The sequence below is a fragment of the Sturnus vulgaris genome, chromosome 3 (genome assembly GCF_052056855.1).
Source record: "Sturnus vulgaris isolate bStuVul1 chromosome 3, bStuVul1.hap1, whole genome shotgun sequence".
Classification (NCBI taxonomy): Eukaryota; Metazoa; Chordata; class Aves; order Passeriformes; family Sturnidae; genus Sturnus; species Sturnus vulgaris.
The window spans coordinates 42,162,760-42,188,541 of record NC_142245.1 but is presented as its reverse complement, the minus strand read 5'-3'; the positions used below and the strand labels follow the sequence as shown (position 1 = coordinate 42,188,541).

The 25,782-nt window shown below is 41.3% G+C and overlaps 1 protein-coding gene across 4 annotated transcripts in view; it reads right to left on the bottom strand.

The window, feature by feature from the left end:
- SMOC2 (SPARC related modular calcium binding 2) overlaps positions 1-14,084 on the bottom strand; it is a 137,513-nt gene extending 123,429 nt beyond the window's left edge. For 2 of the 4 annotated variants that reach the window (XM_014875613.2, XM_014875622.2), the window contains exon 1: positions 13,473-13,623. In XM_014875613.2, coding sequence (XP_014731099.1) covers positions 13,473-13,547 — 75 coding nt within the window. In that variant the 5' untranslated portion in view covers positions 13,548-13,623. Of the gene's footprint in view, positions 1-13,472 lie in introns of all 4 variants that reach the window. The other 2 variants (XM_014875631.2, XM_014875638.2) reach the window with 2 other exon arrangements.
- Between the last annotated feature and the right edge of the window lie 11,698 nt (positions 14,085-25,782).

Here is a 25,782-nt window from a genome sequence, read left to right as displayed (position 1 = left end):
AATTTTACAAAAATGTGTGCATGTTATTTATAGCCTAGCCCATTTTATTTATAACCCATTTTATTTTGAAACAAACATACTGGTTTTGAGGGGAAAAAAGAAACAAAAAATTCTGAGACTCAATCTTTTTTCTTCACACATTTTTGGCATGAGCACAGCTCCTCATTCTGTTGACTTTAACTGCTGTCTCTTCCAGGTTCTGCTCACTTCTATTTCAATTGAGCCAGTGCTTCCACCATGCTCAGGTATCTATCAGACAACCTCTGTCTCCCAGAAGAGTCCTTGGAGCCTTCATTGAGCATGTTGTTTAAGAATGGCTGTGTCTTGGAAGAGACTGTGCCTTTGCCACAAAGACCAAAACTATCATATTCACAAGGAAAAGAAAAAAAAAACAACTCTTATAGTACTCTTATAGTAACAGTTTTGGTGGATATGGGATTTATCAAATTCATAGTAAGAGAGTGAGGTCAATTTGCCCTGCAAAGTGAACGACAGAATTTTAACAAGTTTTATTTCATGAATTAGTGGTTATTTCAGTGGATCTTTAGGTTCTGTAGTCACATGCATTTGTCAACAACGTGTAAGAAAGACAAATATGACAATAGGGTTATTTTAAGAAAGTAAACACCATCTGATAGCAATAAATATCAGGGAGAGCTGATTAATACTCTATATGCCCAGCATATGCCCAGTGGAATCCTTTTAATCAAATCCTACCTGTATACATAAAAAGCTGCCAACACATTTCTGTTATGAACAGCACATCACCCAGATACATACAAACTAAAAAAATTTTATCACACCTCTCAGGCTTCATATCCAAACATGCACATTGACAACATCAGTTTCAGGCACTTCAATTATTTCCAAGCTCCTTTGTACAATCCTGCCCTTATGGGGTAGACCTATAGTTTCCCTTGTTCCAGACTAAAGAAGATAGACAGATACCCAATTTTGTCTTGCTCAAACTCCCACTGGACTCAGAAGGATGTTATGGAGAAGGCTGGACACACCCATTATAAAGACTGTGGAATATTAGAATGGCTACTGGGCAATTCCTCCTCTGGGGTCCATGCACAGCTGAACCTGCACTTCCTGTATCCAAACACACAGGCCATGATCAGAGATTTCCACTTCAGCTGAGAGCCTGTCTCAGGCATTTCTGCTCTCCAAGTAACACAGGGATGTACAGAAGCAAACTGATATTCCAGAAAGGAATTGGAGGGCAAACCATCTCACTTTCCCTCACCCATGCTACTTCACCATTTGAACTGCCTTGCAGACACCTGGCACATATAACACAACTTTTCAATCAATACAGGACACAGAATGTATGCATACGACATATGCAGCCTTCAGGCTATTTCATAGTCATGACAAATGAAAGGAAATTAGGTAATCAGCTCCAATTATACTTTGACACCAGCTTCTAAATCTCACTGAACAGTTTTCTAGCAAAAACAGAAGCAGCAAAAAAATAATCACAGCTTTAAAAGATGTTGGCCTTTATTCCAGCAAGAAGCATCAGGTATGAGAAAGAGAAAGCGTATAGTCCAGGCACAACATGCACACCTGCTTTGCTGCTGTTGACAGCAGATAGCTGCAGGGCTCTTCCTGAGAGACATCCTGCATACCAAAAAGAGCTGGAGAGTATGAACTCTGACCCCCTTCAGCTTTGATAGACTTGTTATTTTTTTTCAAACTTTTCCATCCATCATGCACACTCGTTCTAATGTTTGTCTCAATTTTATTAAGATCCCTGGAGGGAATTTCGTTGCATCTCTGACACTGTTTTAATTGCTGTCAGCTGGAAATAATGAGTTTTTACATGTGATTAGTCCTATTTGTAACCTCCTAAATTCATTGGAGATGTCTGGCTGTTTCTTTCTTCTATTAAATGAGTGTGATTTCCTGACATGGTTGTAAAATGAATCTCACTTGGGAGTTTCCTCACCCTCAGGTGTGTTGAGAAGACTCAGGATAGCAGTTTTAAAGAAAAAATTTACTTTTGTAAGAAGGAAAGATACTGTGTGACCTTTTGATTTCTCCTGTCATAATAAGCAATGCAGGCAGTAAAAGCTCTATTCTGTCATTACTTAGAATGATAATCATGAGAGCTACTAAAATAAAATCAAATATTGCCTGAGGCAGTTCCTGAAGTGATCTGATCTGAGATTTGAAGGGAGATGGTATTCTTTTTGTTCTTTTCAGTCTTTAGATTACACAAATTCATCAACTAACAAACACAGCTGTCCTACAGAACTTCCAGCACAGTCAAAACCTAACAACTTAGAAATTTCGTCAAAAGAAAACCAGCACTAGACTCCTATGCATCACTCTCTCTGACCAAAACACACAAACAAAAAAATAGCAGATCAAAGCAGTCATATCAAATTACATAAACTTCAGGGGAAAAATATCTGACATTCTCGTTATTAACCCCAAAGGAACTTTAAGCTTTTATGGGGGTTTTCCAATCATTGCTGGAAAACAAAAGGAAGAAAAGTTTGCATGGGAATGTATATAGTGTACCCCTGCATACATATACATGACAGACATGGGTCATCTTAAGGTAGAAAATGGCAATTTAGGGAATTTATTGCAGCTGATGGATATGACATTATGAAGCCACAGAAAGCCTATAGGAAGAAGTTCTGTGTTTCTTAATGCCTGACACCTCTCTGAGTTTGTCAAGAGAGTCTTTGGACCAGGTTTCCCAGAGGTTTCTTGGTGGTGCTGCTGCTGTAGAAAAAGAGAGTATACTCAGAGGTGGTGAATGTAGCAGCAAGAACCCTCTCAGCTCTTTGGTCTCAGGACCACAGGATGGAAGCATCTTTCATACAAACCCATCTCTTCTTCTTTGAAAGGTAGGGAAGGGCAGTGGGTAGAGAAGCTTCCAGCTCCATCTGACCTACATGCAAAAACAGGGGGAGGCATCCAAACATTCACGTTATTATTTGTAGGAAAGACCAGGCTGCATTGATTCAGGGCTCTTTTTCTTTAGAGGAGAAAGAGTTTTGCACCATGAAAGGAAACACATACCACAGCCTGAGAACCCCAGCTTTAGGGCAATGATAAGGTTGAAACACTAAGCTCTCACAAGTCAGGAAATACCAAGCAGATGACACTTGGCTGTCTGCACTGTGCACAACATTTCGGCCAACAGCATGACAAGACCAGAGAATGGACAATTTTGCTGATCACTTCCTGTAATGTTGAATTGCTTGCTCCAATTCTTTACAAAAGATAGAGTAGGATCAAACATACGTATTTTTGTGCATGTGTGTATGTGTGTATATACACAAACACACACATATATAAGAAAGTCTATACAAAATAACCAGTTTGGATAATATGCAGAGGGTGTAAAGATCAGACTGTGGCCACAACTGCCTGATGAACTCTACTATTTGTATATCCTCCGTTATTTGTGCTCAGTCTCGCCTGCAAGAAGGTGTCATTCAAGATTTATTTATTACTGAACTTCAAAACTGGCAGACCAAGAAGGCCAACCAGGCATGAGCCTCTTTTGCCCAAACCATTGTAAAAACACAAATAGCTTACAGTCTACAAATAGAAAAAGCATATAAACACTGAAGATGTACTAAGATCAACTTAGATCAACCCAGATCAACTGGATGGGGAAGGAGAATATTGGAGAAAAATCTACAGTGGCCAGAGAGAGCCCAGTCACCACTATGAGTCCCAAAGGATGCCAGTTTCCAGGTCCTCTGGGATCACTCCTAGCAGCAGTGTTTCACCTCAGTATTACACATATTGTGAACCTGTGATTATCTCACAGTGAGTCTGTCACCAGCCACAAAGATGCAAAACTTAATCTCTATCAGCCATTTAGTCTTGGTGTCAGATTTGGCTTTGTCATCTAGTAGGAAATACCCTGACACTCTCATTGCTGTACACCTCTCCTAGTCCTGCAGCTAATGAACATAAACACTGACACTTCATAAGAGTAGTACTTGATACCCATTTTGCAGTGGAGAAAATTGCTGCACTAGTTACAGACAAATAGACATTTGAGCTCTGCTTTTTGCCATTTTCCCTTCGGAGTGAAATCAATTATCCATGCATGAATATTGCCTTGTAATTTTATTGCAAATTAATGGAAGTCCATTATCAGGCAATGACAGCTTTTGCTCTGGGAGTCATTCAGCACCTGGAAAAGGGAAGCTTAAACAGAAGAGCAATTTACCAAATGAACACTTCTTTCAAAAAAATCCTTCTCTTTCTCTCAGAAATGTAATTTATGGAACTTTTCAAGGAGAAAATATGATGGAAAGATAAAACCTCCTGTTTAAAGTTCAGATTTGCAACTAAATCCACTTAGGCTGAAATCTATCAAAAATTTGGCATGCTTGGAAACTGCCGTCCCAGGAGGACATAGTCTGAAATACAATCCCATTAAATACAGTGTAAAAAATAAGTTGTCCACTTTGTTTTGTCTTGCTCACCAGAATTTATGTAATAAATGCTGCAAAAAGAAACAGCATGGATACATGAAATGAAATTAATATGCCCTATGCTTTCTGCAGACTGAACCCCTCATCTTGTCTCACGGACAAGAGCATCTCATATGTTAGCCATATATTCCCTCTTGTCCACACCAGCCTGCTCTGAGCTCTCATGAATGCTAGCTAATTCATGTTAATTAATGTCAAGTCATGCCGTGACATTAGAGACACTTCCTTTCTGCAGAATTCTTTTCTACCTTTCAATAGCTTGTGTCAGGGCCTTTTTCTATTTGAGATTTTTCCCATTTGAGTTCTGATCTGACCTGCAACTGAGCGGCAAGTGCTGAGAAATCAAGGTCCCCAGCTGCTCCCCTCCGGACTAAAGGCAGTGGGGAGGGAAACAAGGGCTTCCCCTCCTTCCAGCCCTTCCCAGCCCTTCCCAGAGGAGACGGGGCAGACCGCACTGCTCTGGCTCTCCCTCCCGTGGTGGATCCCTGAAGTGCCATGGAAGAAGAGAGGTGACCTCCCTGTCCGTGAAGATGCTGCTCAAGTGGTGCTACCGCTCTGCATCTGCAGCGGAATGGACGGCGGGAGAAATGGAGAAGTATCTGTACAGACCCTCCCATCTCGGCTTTTTATTTTGCGTCACTTAAATCCTTGATGGCTCTCTTCCAAAAATAAGCCATCCAACACACCAGAGATAATTTACTAAGCAAATAATCCTACGGCTAACTCAAAGCCTGATTTAGTTTCTATGTTGAAAATCTTTTTCATTTCTGCACCCTCTTGTGGGGACAAAGGTATCTTTACAATACGTGCTACCCTCGAGTACAATGTAGCATACTTATTTTCAGGGCCAGGTTTCACTTACTTGATTTCATTTCTTTGATAGAAATTTTTACTTTAAAAGTGGCATTTGCCACAGTGATTTTTCACTCTGGACGATGCATCAGCCCACATGACAACTGCTCCCTGGATTTGAGCAGTGTTATACAGCACTATAGGTAAAAAATGGTGATGCACAGTGACCACAGCACTAATAAATATAACTTTACAGAGCCTGGATCAGTTTCACTTTGTCTTCACATCCATGTGGAGGCTACAGAGAATGAGAACTGATTAAAACACTGTGATTAAATGCAATAAATAATTCTTCACCTGCACAGACAAGGACAAGTAAATTGAGACAACTGAACCAGAGACCATTGGTAATCTGTGTTCAACGTATCCTCCTGCTTCTAATAGAAATTTTCCTTTTGATTTTAAGACCATTAGGTTCACCTCACGGTCCCAAAGAGGAACCCAGTGTGTTTGGATGACCATAGAAAATTAGGATGTAGACAAGTACACTCAAACCAGCATGGCATGCATGTATCAGTCTCACTGAGAAGAGATTCTCACATTTTAGTATCACCGTATTTCTGACATGCTGTCAGTGCCATATTTCTACCTTGTATTTTCAGAATAGTGGCCCCAAACTCTAGATTCTGCCATTCACAGAAGGATGCCACTGTGAAGAGCAGCATCTAGCGAAGAAAAAATTTGGGAAGAAATGCTCTAGATGGCATGATTTAGGTCCCCAGCTCACACACTTTGTATTCTGTGATCAGACAGACACATGGTCTGATTTAACAGCATTTCTGTACAAGTAGATGTATTGCAGTTAAAATAGGGTTAAAATGGTTTGCATGTCTACTAAAATGCCACCCACTCTTCTCCCCATCCTTCAAAGTAGTAATGAGACTCAATGGCAGATTTTACTCAGACTAAACTCAACCATTCCTCCACTTTACTCCAGATAAGAGCAAAGAAAAATATAATAGAACGGAGGCATTGCCTTCCCACCCTGACATCCAGAATGCCTACAATCTGCAGTTTTTCTCTGTACTGCAACTTGCTACATGGATCATAGTAAGTCCATCCTGAATACCAATAAAACTAATCTTTATCTATTGCTAATTGCATTTCAAAAAATGTACTGATCTCTCCCGAGCTTTTACACTGTTCACTCACTGACAGTACCTTGTTTTAATTCTAAAAAAAAGGTCAGAATATTAGTAATTGCATGATCAAGGCAGCCCAAGCAAAAAGACTGTGAGCACTTTATGGCAGCAATTTTATTCTAAAAATCTGTAAAATACAGCATGAAGCTGTGACTTAAAGAGCATTCCAAAGTAAGGAATTTTTCTTTATTTGCATGTAAATACTCTTTAGGCACTCTAGGACAGATTCAAAGATTTATAGCTTATGTATGGCACCTAATTTGAATATAGCTTAAAAATGAACACGTAAAAGACAAGAAAATATTATATCCTCAAAACAAATTTAAGGCAAAATTTAAGAAAATTTAAGAAAAAAATTATCTTTACTCAGTAACTCAGAAGTTGACACAACAAGCAGCCAAAAGTAAATGAAGGAAAAAAAGCTAGGTTTTGGATAGGTATGATGTAAACATTCTCAAGCAAGTTTTCTAGCAACCCACTAAGGAAGCCAGGGAGAGAGCTGGAAAGGATCTCCTTCAGGAAATATTTTCTCTTTTTGTCCTGACCAGAATTCTAGGTTGCATTCTCTATTAGCCTGGATTTTCAACAGCTGATGAAACACTTAGTGGTCATTTTTAAAAGGTAATAAATTAGAGAGGGGAAAAAAATTCACTGAAGGGCAGTTACTAACTCATCAAAGCGATTTCTTCTACAACAACTGGCTAAAACTTCCGTTTGGGAGACTGACTTTACAGGTCCCGTGGTAAGATGTGACACTGCATTAGCTTTGCTGCTTGACGACCACTGATAATATGGTAACGTCATGTTAAGTAACCCTCTGATACTATGTGTTATCACACCAATCTCAGAACTAGTCCAAATTCTTCTAGGTATCTTTCACTTCCCCATAACGTGTATCCTTGTATCCCATGCACACCACTGCACTATGCAATGGCTGTAATTCAGACCAATTCCCTACATACATGGGACAGCTAGGCAAAGACTGAAAAACTGCAGGAAAAAAATGCAGGTATTTATCCTATACCTTCTCTTCTCTTAGTTTATTTGCTTATGGGCAATATCATAATACATCCCGCTATCTCTCCTTTTCTTTTGGCATAAATTATTCTGTGTGAGATTAGCATATTGCAAAATTTTTCCAAAGTATTTTCTCTTTCCAGGTTCCAGTGCCTCCAGTGTTGCACAGGAAAGTGTTTTATCTGCCACTGTAGATAATATTAAGGCAGTGATTAGTTATTAATAACAGAAGTTGATAAAGAAATGTCAACAGAAGCATATCATACACAGGGCCATGAGACCAAATGACTGGCATCACCAGCATTTTGATGTAGAAGACAACGGACGGGCAGAGAAGGCAGTATTCACAAAGTCAAAAACTATTTTGACTACATTAATTTGGAAGAAAGCATTACAAAATTTCATTGTGAAATCGCCTTCATCATGAATCTATATTGTCAACTCTTTAAAAATCTACCTCACAGCACAATACTGAATCAACCAGGAAATTAAGATGCATTTGGGTGTTTATTCTAAAGAAAACGCACAATTTTTGGAGATCCCTGAGTCCTTTGCAAGAGGTAACCTCCTTTCACTCTGCAGATTTGCCCCAAGAATGTTTGAATTTGTTCAGATAAAAAATGTCACTCCTGAACCAAACTCGGACCTTCATTGCTGTTCAAAAATAGGTCTTTATTCCAACTCTTGCTTACTCAGTTTTTAATTTTCAGGCGCCTCTGCACTTCCTAGTCTCAGGCCTGAGAGGAAATGAAGTACCAAAATACCACGAAAATGGCTGCGCCTGTGGTGAGGCTGGTCTGGCTGAAGAAATGGAAACATGAGCAAAGTCCCAAGCAAGCCAGATCTTGAAAAGATCTGTAGCCTGATTTCCAGACCAACAGGGTTCAGATAGGTTTTGGATAGCAGCTAAACCTTTGGAGGCTTTTCAGAATGAACTAAACCTTGAGGTTTGCCCACTGTCAAGAAATACTGTTCCTCGAGTTATTCAGCAGGCAACAGGAGGCCAATGACAGCATCAAATGTGGCCACAACATGCATGATCTACTTCTTTTTGTTTGCTCTGTCCTGCTCTTCTTGCCCCACTCACATTCATTTCTAGTCTTCAATTCTAGTTTTAAAAATCTTATGGGCATGCAGTCAGCTGGCCATCTTCATTAATGTCTTACACATAAGGCACAGTTTATGTTGGCTGCATGCATAAAAATTATTTCTGACCCCTGATCAAAAGTTTGCTGACACTTTCAGTATCAACTCCCACAGGTTTTGGTGTTGTTTCTTTAATAAGAAGTGTCTTAAGAGTTTATTGCAAGGAAGCATTGTTGAAAGTGTTTTATTTTCAGAGCTGATGTACCCTTGGTTGTACCAATGCCCATTTGCAGTAACAATGTTGTTAGAATCTGGAGCCACTTACAATTTTATTTATGGTCTCGGTTTTTCAGTCACAATTAGAGCAACTTTTCCAAATGTTTTGGTTTGCAGGCGCCATCCAAATGGGTCCTTAACTTGGAAATCTTTGATTGTGTTTAGCTTCCCTTTACTGAACTACCTTAGTGGTCCGTCTTATATTGGTCAGTGTTGTGGAAGCTATCCAGCGCACTAAACACTATTCAATACTCACAAAGTATGTGCCAAGGGAGAAAAAGAAAACAATTGTTCCCCGAAATATTCAGCTGCTGATGAAAGAAACTATTAACAGGCAGAGGTGTTCATTTCAAGAAGTAATTTCAAGCAAACTTTCTTCCTGAGATCTATTGATTGTATTGAGAAAAGCACATGGTTCAGCAAGGCTTTGAAAGAATAGTTTGTGGTATGTTGCAAGTCATCAAGATTTTAAAATAAAAAACACTTGTATCCTATTGTTTGTAGAAGTACATCCACACACACAACACTACAACTGAGATAAAAGCAAAGTTGAGGGTTTCAAAAATGCAGTGTAAACAATGACAAAGTGTGTTGGTAAGTGCAGTGATCATAAACTTACTAATTCGAGGAAAAAAATGAGCTTTCTTCAAAGCACTGTGTTTCAAAATAGAAGTACCTACATCCTCAAGATATACCTAATTTCCCTAATACAAGAAGTCAACAAGGCTCAGATCTCCTCAGTTTCATACATCCAGAAAGAATGGGCACAACTCACAGAGCAGAATAAAAATACACCATTGCAAAAACATTCCAATAGCATCTTACAAAAACTGCAGAGTGCTATCTGGTTTTCTATAAACAAGGTAAAAGGACAAGGCTACTTAAGACATTTTGTGGAATGTATGAATGTTTTACCTTAGTATTTGACACAAAGGGAGAAAAAAACTGGAGCAGCCAAACTGGCTACACTCCCTCCAGATCTCATGGGTCCTTATGAGACAGCTCTCAGCCTACCTTGCCATAATGAAAGCCATTGTTCTCCTGCCAGTATTTGTTCATTTGAAATAATAATAAATACAATACTAAAGAACATTCTCCTCCTGCATGCATCCCTGAGGTTCATTTAGCAATTAATAATTGCAATATTACATTTCCCCTCACTTTATCTATTATTGCAATATGGTCCTACTCAGGAGACCAGAGTCCAGGAGCAACCTTAGCAAAGAGCAATTTCGGTGACAAGAAGCCAAGACTGATGTAAACTCAGAGCAACTTTGGACTTTCTCTAACTCAGTGAATGCACAGAAACTCTGAAACTCTTACACCCTGGTGGACATCACGGCTCCCAATAAAGATTCGGGTATGCATCAGCCCATCTCTCATGTTCCTTCTCTATCCTGGCACATAGGCAGGCAGTCAAGTAAGTTCTGTCTGGGTCCACAGTTAGGGCAGAGAGAGACAGATTACAACACTCACATTCACTTTAGATATAGCAATGAGGTCCAGGGGACCAGACTCTAGACAAACTCGAGCACTTAATCGACCTGCTGACTATTCTGATGCATCTGCCGGACAGAAATCTAATAGCTGTTATATGGTAGGAAGCCATATGTTCATCACTCCTTGCAAACCTGCAGTCATGTAAGACTGTTGGACAATCAGAAATATAATGGAGATATTATTTGTGTGAAAACTCTGTAATTTATTGCTATTGGACTGTTAGAAAGCTTCCTACATCTGAAAATCACGTATTCACCTGGACTATAGACATGAGTGGTTGTTGTGGGTATTTCTGCCCAAGTGAAATGCAAAAATATTATTCCTAATTAAATGAGGAAACAGGTCTGTAAACTACTGAAAGGCTTTTCTGAAAATAGTACTTGATCCGTTCCTGGAGCTAGTGAGGACATAAAGTTAAAACAGCCCAGATATCTGTTTATACAGATGAAAATCTTAAAGACAGATGTTGAGATCCTCCCTCCCTGCCATACCATCGCCCAGTTTGCTGCTTAGAACCTAAGTAAGGAAAAAAACCTTTGATCCATGTGTTACCTTTTGGAAAACGGTGGCGTGGCTTTTGCTAGAGGGAACTATAATTTTATTATCATGTCTCTGCCAAGGTTCTTATGTCATATTTACCGCTGCAGTAAAGGAGACTGTGCCCCTGATATTGCCACCTGGCAAGATGAGTATATCTGTGACGGTATTGTCATCAAGGATGTGCATTCCCTCTCCATGATCATCCCACAGTTTTCATAAAACTCGGATCCACAGTGAAACCTGCCCTGTTCCCATGACCTCCCGTTATTTATGAAAATTTCAGCCTTTATCTGTTACTCTTCAAATCACAAACAAAAATAAGATCTGCATCTTATGTGTAGAAAAGAATGGCCATTCTCAGTCACCACACAGTGGCATAGCAGGTGAAAAAAATGCCATAGATTTTCTTGGTCTTTCTACACAGCTTGGGTTTGTTGTTCCTTGTAATTACACAGATACTATCCATGAATATGAGAGAGGTACATGTGGAAAGGGGTTATATAGCCTACGAGCTACAAGCAAAATGACTACAGGAGTTAAGAATAATTAAGCAGTGTGGTATTTGTTGCTGTAATAGTACTGGTTTTTTATTGTTGCTTAAATAGGTAAGTACAGAAATAGTGGAAATAAACCTGCCTCACTCAAAGTTCAGCCTTATGGGAAGATGCAGATGTGCATCAGTATGTGTGTGTTATTTCGTTCCTATGGATGTCTGCCTGTTCCTTACTTGTTTGAGGGAAGGATTTCCAATGTAGTCTAGTATTTGTATGGGTGAGCCCTTTCTGTAAGAAGAGCACAGGCAGCAGAGAAACAAGCATGAGCTCACTACCTACAGTCCTCTACTAACAAGGCTAGCTATGCCTACCAAAATGTTCAAGTTCATTTCAGTCTGAAAGCTTGATGTCTTCAAAACCAATACCTTTTTGGTAGCAGGGGCAGAGGGTGGGAATTCCCCCAGGACTGACTTTTCTGCTTATGGTTCATAAAGATGCAGACTACTATAAGGTATAGAAATGAGTAATGCACATCAGAATTGGTGAAAGAAGGAACAGGACTTCTAACATCACTCAGATAAGAGTGAAGTTAAATACATTTGCATGAGTCTGTGATATTTAATTTTTAAAGAGTTTGCCGAAGTGCCCTTGGCCAGATTTTTCTTCTGTTTTGTGAGGCAGACAACCCCTCATTAAATGAAAAGTATATTCTACAGTGATTTATATCTGTATTTTAACTGGCTTTAACATCACTTGGGTTATGTATCATTTAAAGGTGTCAAAACAGTCACAATCATTCTTACTTTACATTTGGACAAACTAAGGTTTGGTAGCATTTCCAGTTTACGTCCACACTAATATTTAGAACTCTGTTTATGAACAGAAGAAAAGAATATTACATGTCCTATCTTGTAAATTATGTTTATACACTTGTTAAAGTGAACTTGAAAGTAAATCGCAATGTTAATCTGTTTACTAGAATAGCATATATCACCTGACAGTCTAACAGGGCTTCGGATGAGGGTCTTAAAAAGTAACCTAACTTTATCTGTCCCACACTTTAAAATGCCACACGCAATAAAATTCATGGAGCAAACTCATTCCTTTAAGGTTTTCAATTAGCAGCTTCTAATCTACAAATCATTTAAGAAGGAAGAAAAAAAAAAAAAAGAAAGCCAAACTTAGACAACAAGGCAAAACTTTTCCTGAAGAATTTCAGGTATGAACAGCTCAGTCATCCCCCCCACTGCCATTTCACCTTGAGCTGTCCCTATAGCACCTTACTCAATAAGGGGGGGGGGGAGAAAGAAAAAAAGAAAAAGAAGAAACTCAGCTCTCGGGATTTTACAGAAATTTTCTGAAAGACTTCAACAAAATAGGTCTATTTCACTTTGCAGCTGCCTGTAACTTTACCATAATAAACTCTGAGCGAACAGCCTTCACCAAAACACTTAAAAACAGCTTGAAAGAGGTATTTGCTGCCCGTTATGTTTACTCAAGCACTTGTTTTAAAACACATTTAAAGAAAATGTTTTTATTTCTACAGATTGCATTAATTATAGCTTTGCAAACACTGCAAGCTCTACAAGAAGACTGAACGGAGCTATTAGCTGCAAACCTCAGGTCTTGGCTAGAAAAGTGGTTATGGCTTATTTAGTAAGCCTAATGAATTGGCTCACCCATCTCTACTCGGAGTTCCATGTATAGCATCACGGAGCCTGGAATAGCCAGAAAGGCTTGTTTCATGTCGCTTTATAATTAAAATAAAGCCAGCCTGAGTCGGTGCTAAAGCAGACCTCGCTGCAGCACTATTCCTCCTCGGGCAAATAAAAGCATTAACAGGGACATTACTGCCGGAGCGAAGTTCTGCGGGGACCCGCAGCAGACCTGCACTTGGCAGCGGCGGGCCGCGCTCTGCCCGGAGGCGCTCGGCGGGGCGGCGGTGCCGGCTGCTCCCCGGGCGAGCCGCGGCGGAGCTCCCGCCTGGCCGGGCTCCCGCCTGGCCGGAGCGGGGAGCAGCGCTCGGCCCGGGGGCCGCATCGCCCGCTCAGGTGCTCCCGGGACCGCCAGCGGCGGGGCGGCCTTACCGTGAGGGCGGAGAGCTTCTGTGCCGGCACGGCGGGGAGCAGCTCCGGCAGCAGCAGCAGCAGCGGCACCCACATCCTGAGGCGGCGGCGGCGGGCACGCAGCGGCTGCGGGGAGCGGAGGACCGGGACTCTCCTTGGGATGTCGCTCCCCCCGCGACGCCTGCTTTGGCTCCTTTTCAATCGCTCCGGCTGGGAGGTCCCAGCTCAGGTCCTCAGTTTTCTTTTTCCCCACCCCAGTCCTTCAAATTTGGGGACGCATATAAAGCTGAGAGGCGGCACTTTCTCCCTGTGTCTGTGTCCCTCCCTCGCTCCTCGGGAGTCAGCCCCGGCGAGGAGATGCTCCCCCAGCCTCTCCTCTCCCGGAGCCCTCCCACTGCCGGGGGAATCTGCCGGACGCTGCCGCCTCCCCCGGGGCGCCGCGCCTGCCTCCGCCTCGGGCGGGCTGCTGTCTAGCCCTGGGGTCCCTTCCTCTCCCTTGCAGCCCCGAGCCCTCTGTGGCAGGGGAAGCGGGAGGAAAGGAGTGGGACGGGAAGGGAGGACCCACCACCACCGCCGGGAGCAGGCGGGACGGCACTGCCGCGGCTACGGAGGCTGGCGGTGTGCGACCTCTCCGAGCCGCTCTGCCCCTTTTCCTCTTATCCTTCCCCCTCCCCAGCCCGGCCTCCGCTTTCTCCTCCCAGACCCACAGATCCTCGCCGATTAACCCTCCCCGGTGCTCCCGGGGGGACGCCGCTTGCTTCCCCCGCAGGGTTTATTCCTCCCCCAGCCCCCAGCCTCATGCTGAATCAACACGTACGAACACCGGCAGCCCCTGGCAGGCGGGGCAGCTGGTCCCGACCCCCGCCCCGGTGAGCCCCCAGCTCCTACCGGAGCGCCCCGGCCCCGCCGCGCCTCCCGCCGGGTACCGCACGGGGCGGGAGCCGAGCCCGCGGCATCCAGATCTCCGGGCTGGGACAAAAGCCAGGTGGCAGCTCCCCGTGGGGCTGCCAGGCACTCCAGCACGGCGGGGAGCGGGACTGCTGGCCCGGGGAAGGATATCCCGGTGAGATGCGGAGTCTGCGGGGCCAGCACTAAGCGTGCAGTTAATGCCAGGTGAAACCTTCCAGCCCGGAGTTAAGCGCTTTTCTTGCTCATCTATTAGGAGCCAAATAGAGGTCTGTTTATATTTCCTTATGAAGGATCTCCTCATCCCTGCTGCCTGAAAGAAGCCCTTTCACTACAGTTTTGTCACTGGAGTTCCCTGCTTCTCCCGGGGACCCACAGCTCACTGCCAGCCTGCAGAGATTCCCACTGTTAAGTGGTACTACCAGGGACGCTGAAGCTTTCAGGGCTTGCTTTATCCTCCATGTGTGCGTGTTTGTGGGAGAAGACATAAAAGGGCTTTAGGAAGGCTGCAAAATGGCACACTCCCAGCACACAAGTGACAATTTCTTCAAGTATTAAATCTGGCATCCTTGCAGACTTTGTCACACATGGTTCAGTGTGGGGCTCGAGGTAGAGCATGCTCTGTAGAGGAGCAGCTGCGGGCATGGTGAAACAAAGTGGAGAGAAGTAGGTATTAATTACAGAGAGATTTGGGTGCCCTACTTAAGACACCTACTGCTGACTTTTCCAGATCCTACAAAGTTCAATGGATGCAGCCAGCAAAGTAGTCATAGCATCGCCAAGTCTCAATGAGCACCCACAGTCACAAGAATTTTAAAAGCTCCCTTTTCAAAAACAATTTTTAACAAAGTATTTGCACTCATCTATGTGTAAGTAGCCTGTAATATCTCCTGTAATATCTTCTGCACTTTTTTAAACGGGGAAAAGAAAACAAAGTTGTTTTATTCTATCACACACCTTGGAGCATGTTTGAGGCCCTTCACTGGACCAGACCTCTATTGCTCTCAAACTAGCAGCTTCTCTCATTGTGATAGCAAGTTGCCAGTTGCTGCATTAGGCACTGCAGTACAATTTGCCAGCTTGGACTTTATAGCCCTTTCCTCTCATCTAGGTGAAACTTGACAATGTTGATGTGTCTGTCAGAGACAAAAGGATTTTTTTCCCCTGTGACCATGACTAAGTACCAAGTCCTGTTTTCTCCCTCTTTCTAGTCCTCTTCCATGTTCTCCAGTCCACCCCAGTTTGTTTCCCAGTTTAGGTCCATGTGCCCTTCATCACAAGCCCGTGCCTGGTTTCCCTTCTCTTTCACATTGCTCTTTGTATCTTGCAAATTCTGCAGTTCCTTCACCTGCAGTTCAGTGCTGTGTGCACTGCTGGCATGTAGCTGGGCGAAGACAAATCATGGCCAACAGTCCCTTTGCTCTTGGTTTGTCTGTCAGGACATGCTGAATGACACAGCAGTTTGGATTTGACATCGCAGAAAAACATACATTCTCAGAAATAATGAGAAATATGTCTAATAAAAACAAACTTCAGGTTTTTGAGGGTTTACAACTTAGTCGAATGTGAATGGATTTGCACATATTTGACAACAGCCAAAAGGCCAAAATTCTGCAAAAAGGCAAGTTTAGAGTCCAGAAACTGTTGACATTATAATTTTAAAATAAAGATTATTTGCCAAAATATACACTATTATTTTCTCTACTATCATTTCCCTGGCTTTTTCTTTCCTCAAAAGAAATTGAAAATGCCATTTAAAATTTCTTCTTTTCGTTTTCTTCTTTCATTTTTCACAATTCAGCCTAAAGCAGATATTTTTAGAGGAAAATACAAGATCAAGTGATAAACACCTGGCAAGGTTGAAGCAACTGAATATAGCAGTGTATAAATGTAAAAGACAGAGTGATTTTAATAGGCACGGCTTCCAGCACCATGTAGCAAGAAGCCTACCTACCTCCAAGAACTTCCAGTCTTAGATAGGGGCTATAAAAAGGGGAAGAAAAGTTTTTGCTTGCTATAGCCAAGGAAAGATTTTGAGAGTCGCATCAATACTCCTTACAGATGTTGACCTGCCATTTAAAAAGGAGACAGCTTTCCTTGTCCTTTTTGAGAAGGACTCATAGGTCTGTCCACAGCAATACACTGTGAGCCATCACCTCTGCATAGAAGCCACTGAAGGAAAAGTTTGGTTTACATTGCTTGTTACAGTTTGTCAGTCGTGGGTTTATCCTGAGCTCAGCCTTCAGCCCCCGCAGCTAGACATGTTTTGAGTCTTTTTGGAGTCAGTTGCCACCTAACACCAGGACTGTGTCCACACTGGTTCTCTGCTTGTACGCAAGTCTCCTGAGGTCCTACACTTCCACTCACATAGAGACCCATGTATTCTTCTCTTCCCCTGAGTTTTTTGAGAACTATTGAGGAAAGCAGCTTGTCTTGCACAGATGAAGGAACCTCATGGAGAATCCTATATAGTTCAACAGCAGTGAATCGAAACATACAAGAAATAACTCAGCGGAATTTAATGCATGCTTTCATTTCATACTTCTATTTGGTTCAGAAAAAGCAAAAGGGAATTATTTTGCTGCTATAGAACTGTGCAGGCTGCTCTAGAATGCTGTGGATGGATGTTTGCCCATCCTGCACTAAATTAAACAGGATTGCTCCAATAAAGATCTTGCAAATTCTATTTGGGAGAAAGGAAGACTTATCTGTCTCTTGACTATCAAGCCTACAGAAAGTAAATCCTCTTGGTTTACAATACAGCAGCGTAGTGACAGGGATGGACTGCTAGATCCAAGCTGAGTTACTTGGCGGGGGTATGTAAGCATTCAGGAGCCTGCTTATCAGGATCAGGTGTTGTTTGGCAGAGGATAATGCAATGCTGAGAAAGAGATTCTTTTTCACCTATGAATTTCTGGCACCTCTATTCAAAGAATTACCAAGCAGATTCTCTGCTCACTCCCGCTTTTCAGGTTTGCTGCCTCTCAAGAAGCAAATGCATTCTGCAACCTCACTTGAGACATACCAAACATTTTATTTATTTTTAAAGTTTGAAAAAAATAATGGGAAATAACATTAAAACTTAAACAAGCAGTTCTTGTAATGCCTAGAGAATACACAGGTACTTACAGACATGCAAACAAGTACAGAACAGTTATTTGCACGATGTGTGACTAGGACATACCTTTCTCTCCTGGGTTTCTACATTACTGAGTATCATGAAATCCCAGTCAGTCACAGAGACTGATTGCGCTTGTAATAAATAATAAAAAAATAGAAGTAATTATTTTTTTTTACTCGTAGAGCATTATCTCTTAAATTCTTTTAAACAAAGATACTAAATCAGACCCAACTGACATCAATGGAAAGTCTCCCATGTCTCTAAAATGAACATGGATGAAAAGTGCACAAATAGAAACCTGAGCAATTCCAGCTCTACTGTGCTTGTGGTATCATTGGACTGTATTCATGAGTTTTCATACTTGATGGGAGTGAGATCCCATATATAACATATGTTTAGCTAATCCTCTGCTGTCTTTGTGTTTGCTGTGAGTAGGAGGGAAGATGAATTCCAAGAACTAACTAGGAGTTTGTGGGACTTCTTTAAAAAAAAATTGCTCATTCTTTAAATTAATTTTTTAAGTAGAAATTGGTCTTTATAAACTTCTTTAAGTTTTCACACAGCTATAAGCAATCAATCGATGACTGAGCTGTGTTCTGTGTCACGTAAAACTTGAAGGTTTTAGGTGTTTATAGGAACCAGAGGCTGAAATCCTGGGTTTTTTTGAGAGTTACACAGATGAGCCAAACCCTCATCCCAAAACATCGAGGCCTATACATTATTTGAATATTAAAAACAAAGTTATCAACCTGACCTTTTAGGGAGGGGGCAGAATATAGAAGTAAAGTGAAAACTGTGGAGGCACAGATCAGTGCGTGTGGCTGGTTGTCCTTGGGAAAGCAGACAGCTTTGAAAAGCACCATCCTTCAGTTAGACCTTTTAGGTTCAGCATGTTGCATTTTTCATTATTAGAACTTACTATGTGGAGATTTATTACATCTTAGTGAGTAGTCAGTATGAGGAAGAGGACTTAAACCTCTTCAATGCAACAATAACAACAAAAAACCCCCACTTTCATCTTAACATGAGAGCAGTGCTAGTAGTGTTCCCACCTGCTATAGACACAGTTCTTCTAGGCTCTCTCCATTAACCAGTGCCAATGCACTCTTCAGACTTCTCAGAAGAGAAGTTACTGCAGTGCAGAGAGAGGCATTGCTGTTGACTCGCTCACCTTGCATTAAATCAGAGGTTTAATGAGGAGCCACAGGTACTCCACTTTCACTGAAGTGTGGAGCCTGGGATGGCATGGCTGGGATGAGAACCAAACCCTGAAAAACCATCTGGTGGCTGAGTTAAAGAAGCACCAGTGTTGGCAAGAAGGATGTGAGCACCAATAGAGGCAAGAAGGAAAAAGAGAAAACAAACAACCTTTTGGAAGTGTTGCTGACAAACCTGGTCTCCTGCTTGACTCTCCAACCATAGGATTCTGCATGATTCTTGGAGCTTTGGACATAAACCATTCTGTGGAGAATGTCAGCAGGAGGATCTCTGTCTGGGGGGGATAAATTCATCCTGAATTCTAACATCTAGATTTGCACCAACCATTGAAATCCTACAGGAAAAGAGCTATTGCATGAAGTGAAATACTGGCTGTAAAATGCTTTTCTGAGAGCCAGGGTGATTTAGGTGACATAGGATGCAGCACAAAATAAGAAGATCTAAGACATCAAAATTCTTGGGCACAGAAGTAGTATGTGTTTATTGTTATTGTTATTGTTATTGTTATTGTTATTGTTATTCCCTTTCAGTGGCTGGATTTATTTTGTTATCATTACCCGTTTACTGTATGGGTCATCATTTTTTGGAGTAAATACTTTTTATTTTCAAATAAAAGAAGGAACAAAGAGTTTAAATGTGAAAATATAGGAAATCTTCCTACCGGAAAGATCCTGACCAGATCTCAAAGATGTACCACTTCAGCATCCATATGCACTGCTTCTCAGAAGACCAGGAAGAGGTTCCATTCTTCTAATCCCAAGAGATTAAATGGAAATGCTCTCACAGGAAAAGTGTGGTATTGCGACCTGTGATCTAGCTAAATTTTGCTTTGCAATGTTCAGCAGTGGCTTTTAATCTACTAAGAGCCATCTTTTCTTACCAAAGTATCTTCAGAAAGAGTAAAAAAATGACAATGAAAAAAGCTTATTTAAATCTTAAATTAATAACAACCAAAAAAAATCATATTTGGGGGAATATGCCCATTTTTCTTCATGTTTTGGATTTTCATTAACTGTTTTTGCCCAGCTAGTAAGGTACATTCTCATAGACATGGTGGTAACAGTAAAACAGCATGTTAGCATGGCAATGGACATGACTACCTCTCAGCTTTTATTCAGTTCTTTCCTTTAAACTTATTCAGTATTTCAGAAGCTGTGATTGTCATGTACTTCCCATTGCCTACCAAAAGCCAGTGGTTGCACCTTCTCTCTCCAGTTTGTTTGTTTTTACTTATGCTGACTACTAAACTAATTAACAACCATACATTTTGGAGACTGTGTTCTTAAGTGCCAAGGTTTCTTCAAAATCGTTAAAAATCCTGTAGAGTAATGTCAAGAACTCATTTGGGCATGTGTTGCTTTACCACTTCAGAGAAAAGACAATATTATTTTTTTGTTTTAAACTGAAGCAAAAAGAAGCAAGTTTTATGGGTTTTGGCAGGCTGGTCTTTGTTGCTAGCATTTCTCCTTAAGCTGAGTTAGTGGTGAGCTGCTGGCTCACCAAGTCTCTGGGGCGCACTGAGGTACAGTGTAAAGAGTGGGCAAAGAGACAAATTTATAGCAAGAGTTAAGTGGAGAGACATCGTGAATAATTGAATAAGGAGCTGCCGGCTTAGACAAACAAAGGCTTTTTCGGTGTTGGGCTGACATTAGACCAAAAGTTCATTTCTCAAACCTGAAGAAAATCTTTCTTTCTCATTATGGTTTTAAACCTCTGACAGGCTTCATAAACGTTAATCCATAAGGTGTTTAAAATTTTGTGTGTCAGCAAAGATTTGTGCAGGTTCTGTGGATTGTATTTATTTCTATAGAGTGACTATGGCATAAGAAAAAAGATTCTTGCTTATGAATGTAAACACAGGCCCACTTGAGAGACAGTGATAGGAATTGCACTAAATATTTAGTAAATGATTTGTTTCCACTGGGAGAGCAAAGTACTTTGCATTGGAAGAGATACAGAAAAAAAAGAAAAAGGAAAGAAAATCCAGTAGTTTCATAACTATTTTTCTAAGAAAGAATGTGAAACAGTATCTGTAACTGGCACCTTATAACCCTTAGGTCATTTGGCCTTTTCTGAGTTCACAAGAGTCGATGAGAAGTTCTTCAGGGAAACAAAATGTACATGTGTTTGTGCCAGTACACACCAACTTTTAAAAAGCTATTCTTTTCACAGTGGGGGGCACATCAATTGCAATAATATCCTTGTCAGGAAAGATTCCTTGGGCCCCCAGCAAGTGCTTCTGCTGACAAGCAGCCAGAACTTTGCCCCCCAGCCAAAGGGCTGCTGCTTGAGATGTCTGGAGATAGAGGACACCCTTCTTTGAGCTCCTGTGCTGCCTGAATGACACCCAGCTCTCCCACATCCCATCCTAACCACCAGTTGATCAAACTATTCTGGAGCAGCTCTGACAGATGAGCTCAAAAGGACAGAATGATCTTTTGGTAGTCAGCAAGGGCAGGACTGGGCCAGACTTTTCACATGCAGAGGGGTTAAGATTTGATACAGCTGTTTTGAGGAGAGCAGGGATCTTTGTCTCCTGTGTGCCAGATGAGCATCCCAAGCAGCCTGCTTGGTTTCTCAGGAGAAGTTTTCGCTGGTATTCTGCCTCAGGAAAAAAAAAATGCATTGCAGCTCTGCTGGCAAAATCCAGTTGGGTTGCCAGGATGTGTTATTTCATCCTTGGAACCAGTGCAGTGTCAGGAGTTGCACCACCCCTCTGGGGTTTATTGATATAAAAATTCCAGCACAGCTATACTTGCAAGCTCCTTCTAGTGTACACTATGCCTGTGAAATAGAGCATTTGAGAACTTTTGGCATTAACAGATTATTTAGTTTTAACACATTTTTACAGAAATGTGGAATAAACAGTGAAAATAAGTTAGGCTAACAAATTCAGTGCCTAAGCAAATATTACTAGGTGCTTTGTTAGACTGGGGCTGACATTAGAGTTAGGGAAGAAAAACAAACAACAGTGTTAGTTTTCTTTGAGTTTTTTTTCTGTGGCCAGTCCTATTAGCTACAACTAGAATCTACAAGTCATGTCAAAAAGTACCCAAGCCATGTACTGTCATTTATTCCTGTAAATCATATTGACTTCAGTTGCATTCCTCTGGTGCAACTGAGAACAGAATTTGGCTAGGAAGTATCGGGCCTGCTCTTTTGCTCACAGGTTTTACATATTTCATGTGAAGAGGTCTAACTTAGTAACAGATAGCTCATCATCTGCCACCTTGGCAGTCAGCATAAATCTCCTAGGGCAGACTTGGTAGGGTTAAACTCAGTACAACAAATTGAGGGAAAATGTCCAGGGATAATCTGAAGAGAGAAACAGAGGACAGGTCTGGCTTTTCAGGTCTTGTTGCAACAATATATAGATGACCCCTGGCAGCACAGTAAGTTTGTCTTTAGTCTGGGAAACCACGTTTGCCCCATGTTTTGGTACATCAGTGCTTAATCCACACCATTAGGATGGGTCCAGACAGCAAACTTAGGTTCAATAATATCTACTGTTCTTGACACATTGTTTGTTCCCCAGCCAATATGATTCTTTTTCTGTTTCAGTCCCACACAGCTCTGAGTTATTGCTTTTTCTCGACTTTGCTTTCCTCTGATTGGGAGGCAGGACTTGGCTTTTCTCTCTGAGATGCCTCATTGCTACAGGTGCCATTACAAATATTTTATTTGTTCATTTTCAGAAACCTGAAGAGTGAAAGAATCTGAGGTAGAGCTGAATGCTACTTTGCAAATACTCTGGAAGGTATGTCCAACTTGGCACTGAGCTAAGTCTTCCCAGTTGCCAGAAGAGCAGAAAGTCCTTTTCTCTCTCAAAGATGAAATCTGAATGTCTGCCAGCTCCCTGTAATTACAAGCCCCAAAGAGTGTCTACTCTGGTGTAACTAGAGATCTATGGGTTTTGGCATTTCATGTATCCATTACCACTTAGTGCTACATTGCCAGGCCAAGATGGGAATTTCCTTTGTGGGGAGACCTCTTTTATTAATAAAATACGAACCACATTTGTCCTCCAACATCAATCTCAGCTGGCTAATTTCTTTTCGTCCCCCAATACAGAGCTGCATTTTGAATGCTCCTGGGGAGTATCCCTTCTCTCTTGTTTGTCTCTGCCTGCATTTAATTCTGGGTCAGTATACACAGTCATAATTCCCACTCCATTACAATGAATACACTTTCTGAACAGCCTGTTACGGTTACTATGGGTTGAATCAGGGTTCAGGCTCATCAGATCTGTCCTGCCTGCCCATGACCAGCAGCACCTCAAAGCCACACCCCACCATGCAGTGTCACACTCATGTCACACGGTACGTAGCAGTGAGATTGTAAGGGGGCGTCCTTGACTGCTGGCCAGCTGGAGTCAGAAGTTAGGAGGAGTATCACTGTCTGCAGGCTGAACCAGAATCTCTACAAAATTTTCAAAACTTGCTGAGAAGCTATTACATACTCAGATGACTTGCTGGTGCTGAATGTGATCCTGTCTGCGCCTGCTTTTGCACCATAAAGCAGGTGGCAACAAAAGCAACTTTATATTGGAGTGTTGGTGACACAGATGTACAGATTGTGTCTGAAAATTTATTCACTAGTATGCTGGTATGATGGGATAACTTTGACTTTCATGGGCTCTTATAGAAGAATCCTCAGATGCTTATATCATCCAGGTTATTCCTGCCTTTCATCTATTCACCTTTCTCCATTCCTGCCTCTGTCAGGTATGGATCCACTGCTGGAAGACAAGTCTTTTCCTGCCTGTGTCTGAAATGTTATCACAGCAGGTCAAGAGAGAGGCAGATTCTGAAGAAAATTTTGCCAAGATCCTTCTTGTCCCCAGGAAGAATCCTGGGGAGGGTTCTGCCTCACTAGGGTCTTACATGATACTACTGGAGCAGTGACTGCTGCAGACACAGGGAATATGTTTTAAACTTTTATTTTGTTGGTGGGAACACTGTGGAATAAGGAATTCCCTTAAGGTGAAGGAGAAAGCAATACAGCAGCTGTTACAAAACCATCTGACTACCCACATTCTTGTGCACATAGGGATATTTGCTCAGCTTCTGTTCTTTAACTTTCAAGGCAAAGTTAAAGGAGAGAAAAGTGATTTTTTTAAAAAAAGAGCCCATAAAAGTAACAGTGTAGAAGGAGAGTGAAGAATGATCAGAGGTTCCTTTCCCAAAAAAGAGACTAAACCTGTTCAGTGAGTAGCAGACTCCACCTCTGGCCTCAGTTCTGCTGAAACACCTCACATCTGGTAAACTGTGAGCTGCAGCTACAGCTTTCCCTGCTGCACCACGTCTGCAATTGGTGCACTGCAATACATGCACCACAGGTCTCACCTCTTCAGTGCTCCTGGCAGCAGGTGATGCAGTTGATCTCCTATGATAGTTCTTCTGTGGCTCTGAGCCTCTCTTCAGTACCTGGGCAGTGACATTCAAAGGGCATTAAGGAACACAATCACTCCAAGCCTCTAGTGCTCTGTTAACTTCAGCTGGAGTTATCCAGTGGGGATCAGAGAGAATAAAAGGGCTGAGAAATACAATGTTATATAAATCTTGTTTCCTTATGAATAACATCAAAAAATTGTATTCAAATAAGCCAAAAGCATGGAGAAACAGCCTTCATGTGTTTGCCACTTGCCAGTTAGAAACCTCTGTGTGCAGTGATTTATAGTTTATTGCCAACCGCACTGTCATTGAAACTTGAAATTATTTTATACCAGAAGGTTTTACAGATTTTGAAAACATTTGGTTTTGGTCTGATGGGACTTCTGAATCTTTGGAGGGGCTGTTGGTTTTGCTTTTTGTTCTTTGCTTTAGAATTGCAAGCTCCATCCCTCACATTAACCTTCCTCACCCCTTGTTATCGTCATTTATGCAAATATGAATATTATTTCCCATCCTTATAAACAATTTTTCTTTTTATGAACCTTAATCAGAAGGGATTTCTCTGTCGTTCAAGGAGTCAGCCTAGGTGGGTTTTGGATCTCTCTACTGGAGCCTGAGGTCCCTAGCTCATTTTGAACAACTGAAATTTAGAAGGAAAGTGTAGCTAAAATTTCAGTTGGTTTGGGCATTTAACCAATTACATATAGGCTCAAAAACCTATTAAGGCAATTCCTTTGCTTCTTTTAACTGTTCAAAGGCAAACTTATAATCACCTTGTTGACTCAGAGCTTGAGTATCTATCCATGAAAGTATCTGGTGGGTTTGTTCCCAAAAAGAAAAGCTTCAGAAAACTTTCATTAAAGTCCAAGAATACAGCAGGAAATGGTGTTGCAGGTATGTATATAACCTTATTTGAATTGTGCATTGCAAATCAAGTAATATGTGCCTTGATGAAGTTTTGTATGAATGTATGTGAAAATGGTAACTTTTGGCATAATACAATTATCTTTTGACTTTTAGGCTCCCAAAACCCCTGAACAAAAACAATGCCACATGACAACAATTTTGCTATAAAATCAATGATATTTTTAAAGTTTGAAGATAGGCACCAAATATGGCATGAAACAAGCTTTCTTTCAATAAAAACCAATTACCACTTGTTTTGTCACTGGAATAAGTATTTTCTTGTTACTGCTGTAACATACAAAAACATTTTACTTTTTATATTATTTGTAGCTCAGTCACTCACTCGTGTTAATCAATGACAAAACTTCTGCTGATAAAAGCTAGCAAAAGGAAGAATTATTCTTAAAAGTATAGACATGCACTTTCTGTAAAATATATCCCATTTTCAGTGATAAGACTTATAAACATGACTGTATTGAGATTCCTTTTTTTTTTTTTTTTTGGAGGTTGGGGAGACGGTTGGGTTTTTTTGGATTTTTTTTTCAAACGTGGAATCCCCCAGGAAATTTCAGTGGAGTTGCAAAATTTGCAGCAAAATGTTTGATTTGGTCAAAAAACCTCTTCCAGATTAGATTAAACTATTTCAAGCAGTTTTACTGTAGACTCAAAATTGTGTCTTTAATCCAATATAAACTCTGTTTAATGAAAACCATCTGCAAGTCATATCATTGTTACTCCTCACCCCACTCCTATTGCTGCTTGAAGCATCTCTGTATTGGCAGTTACT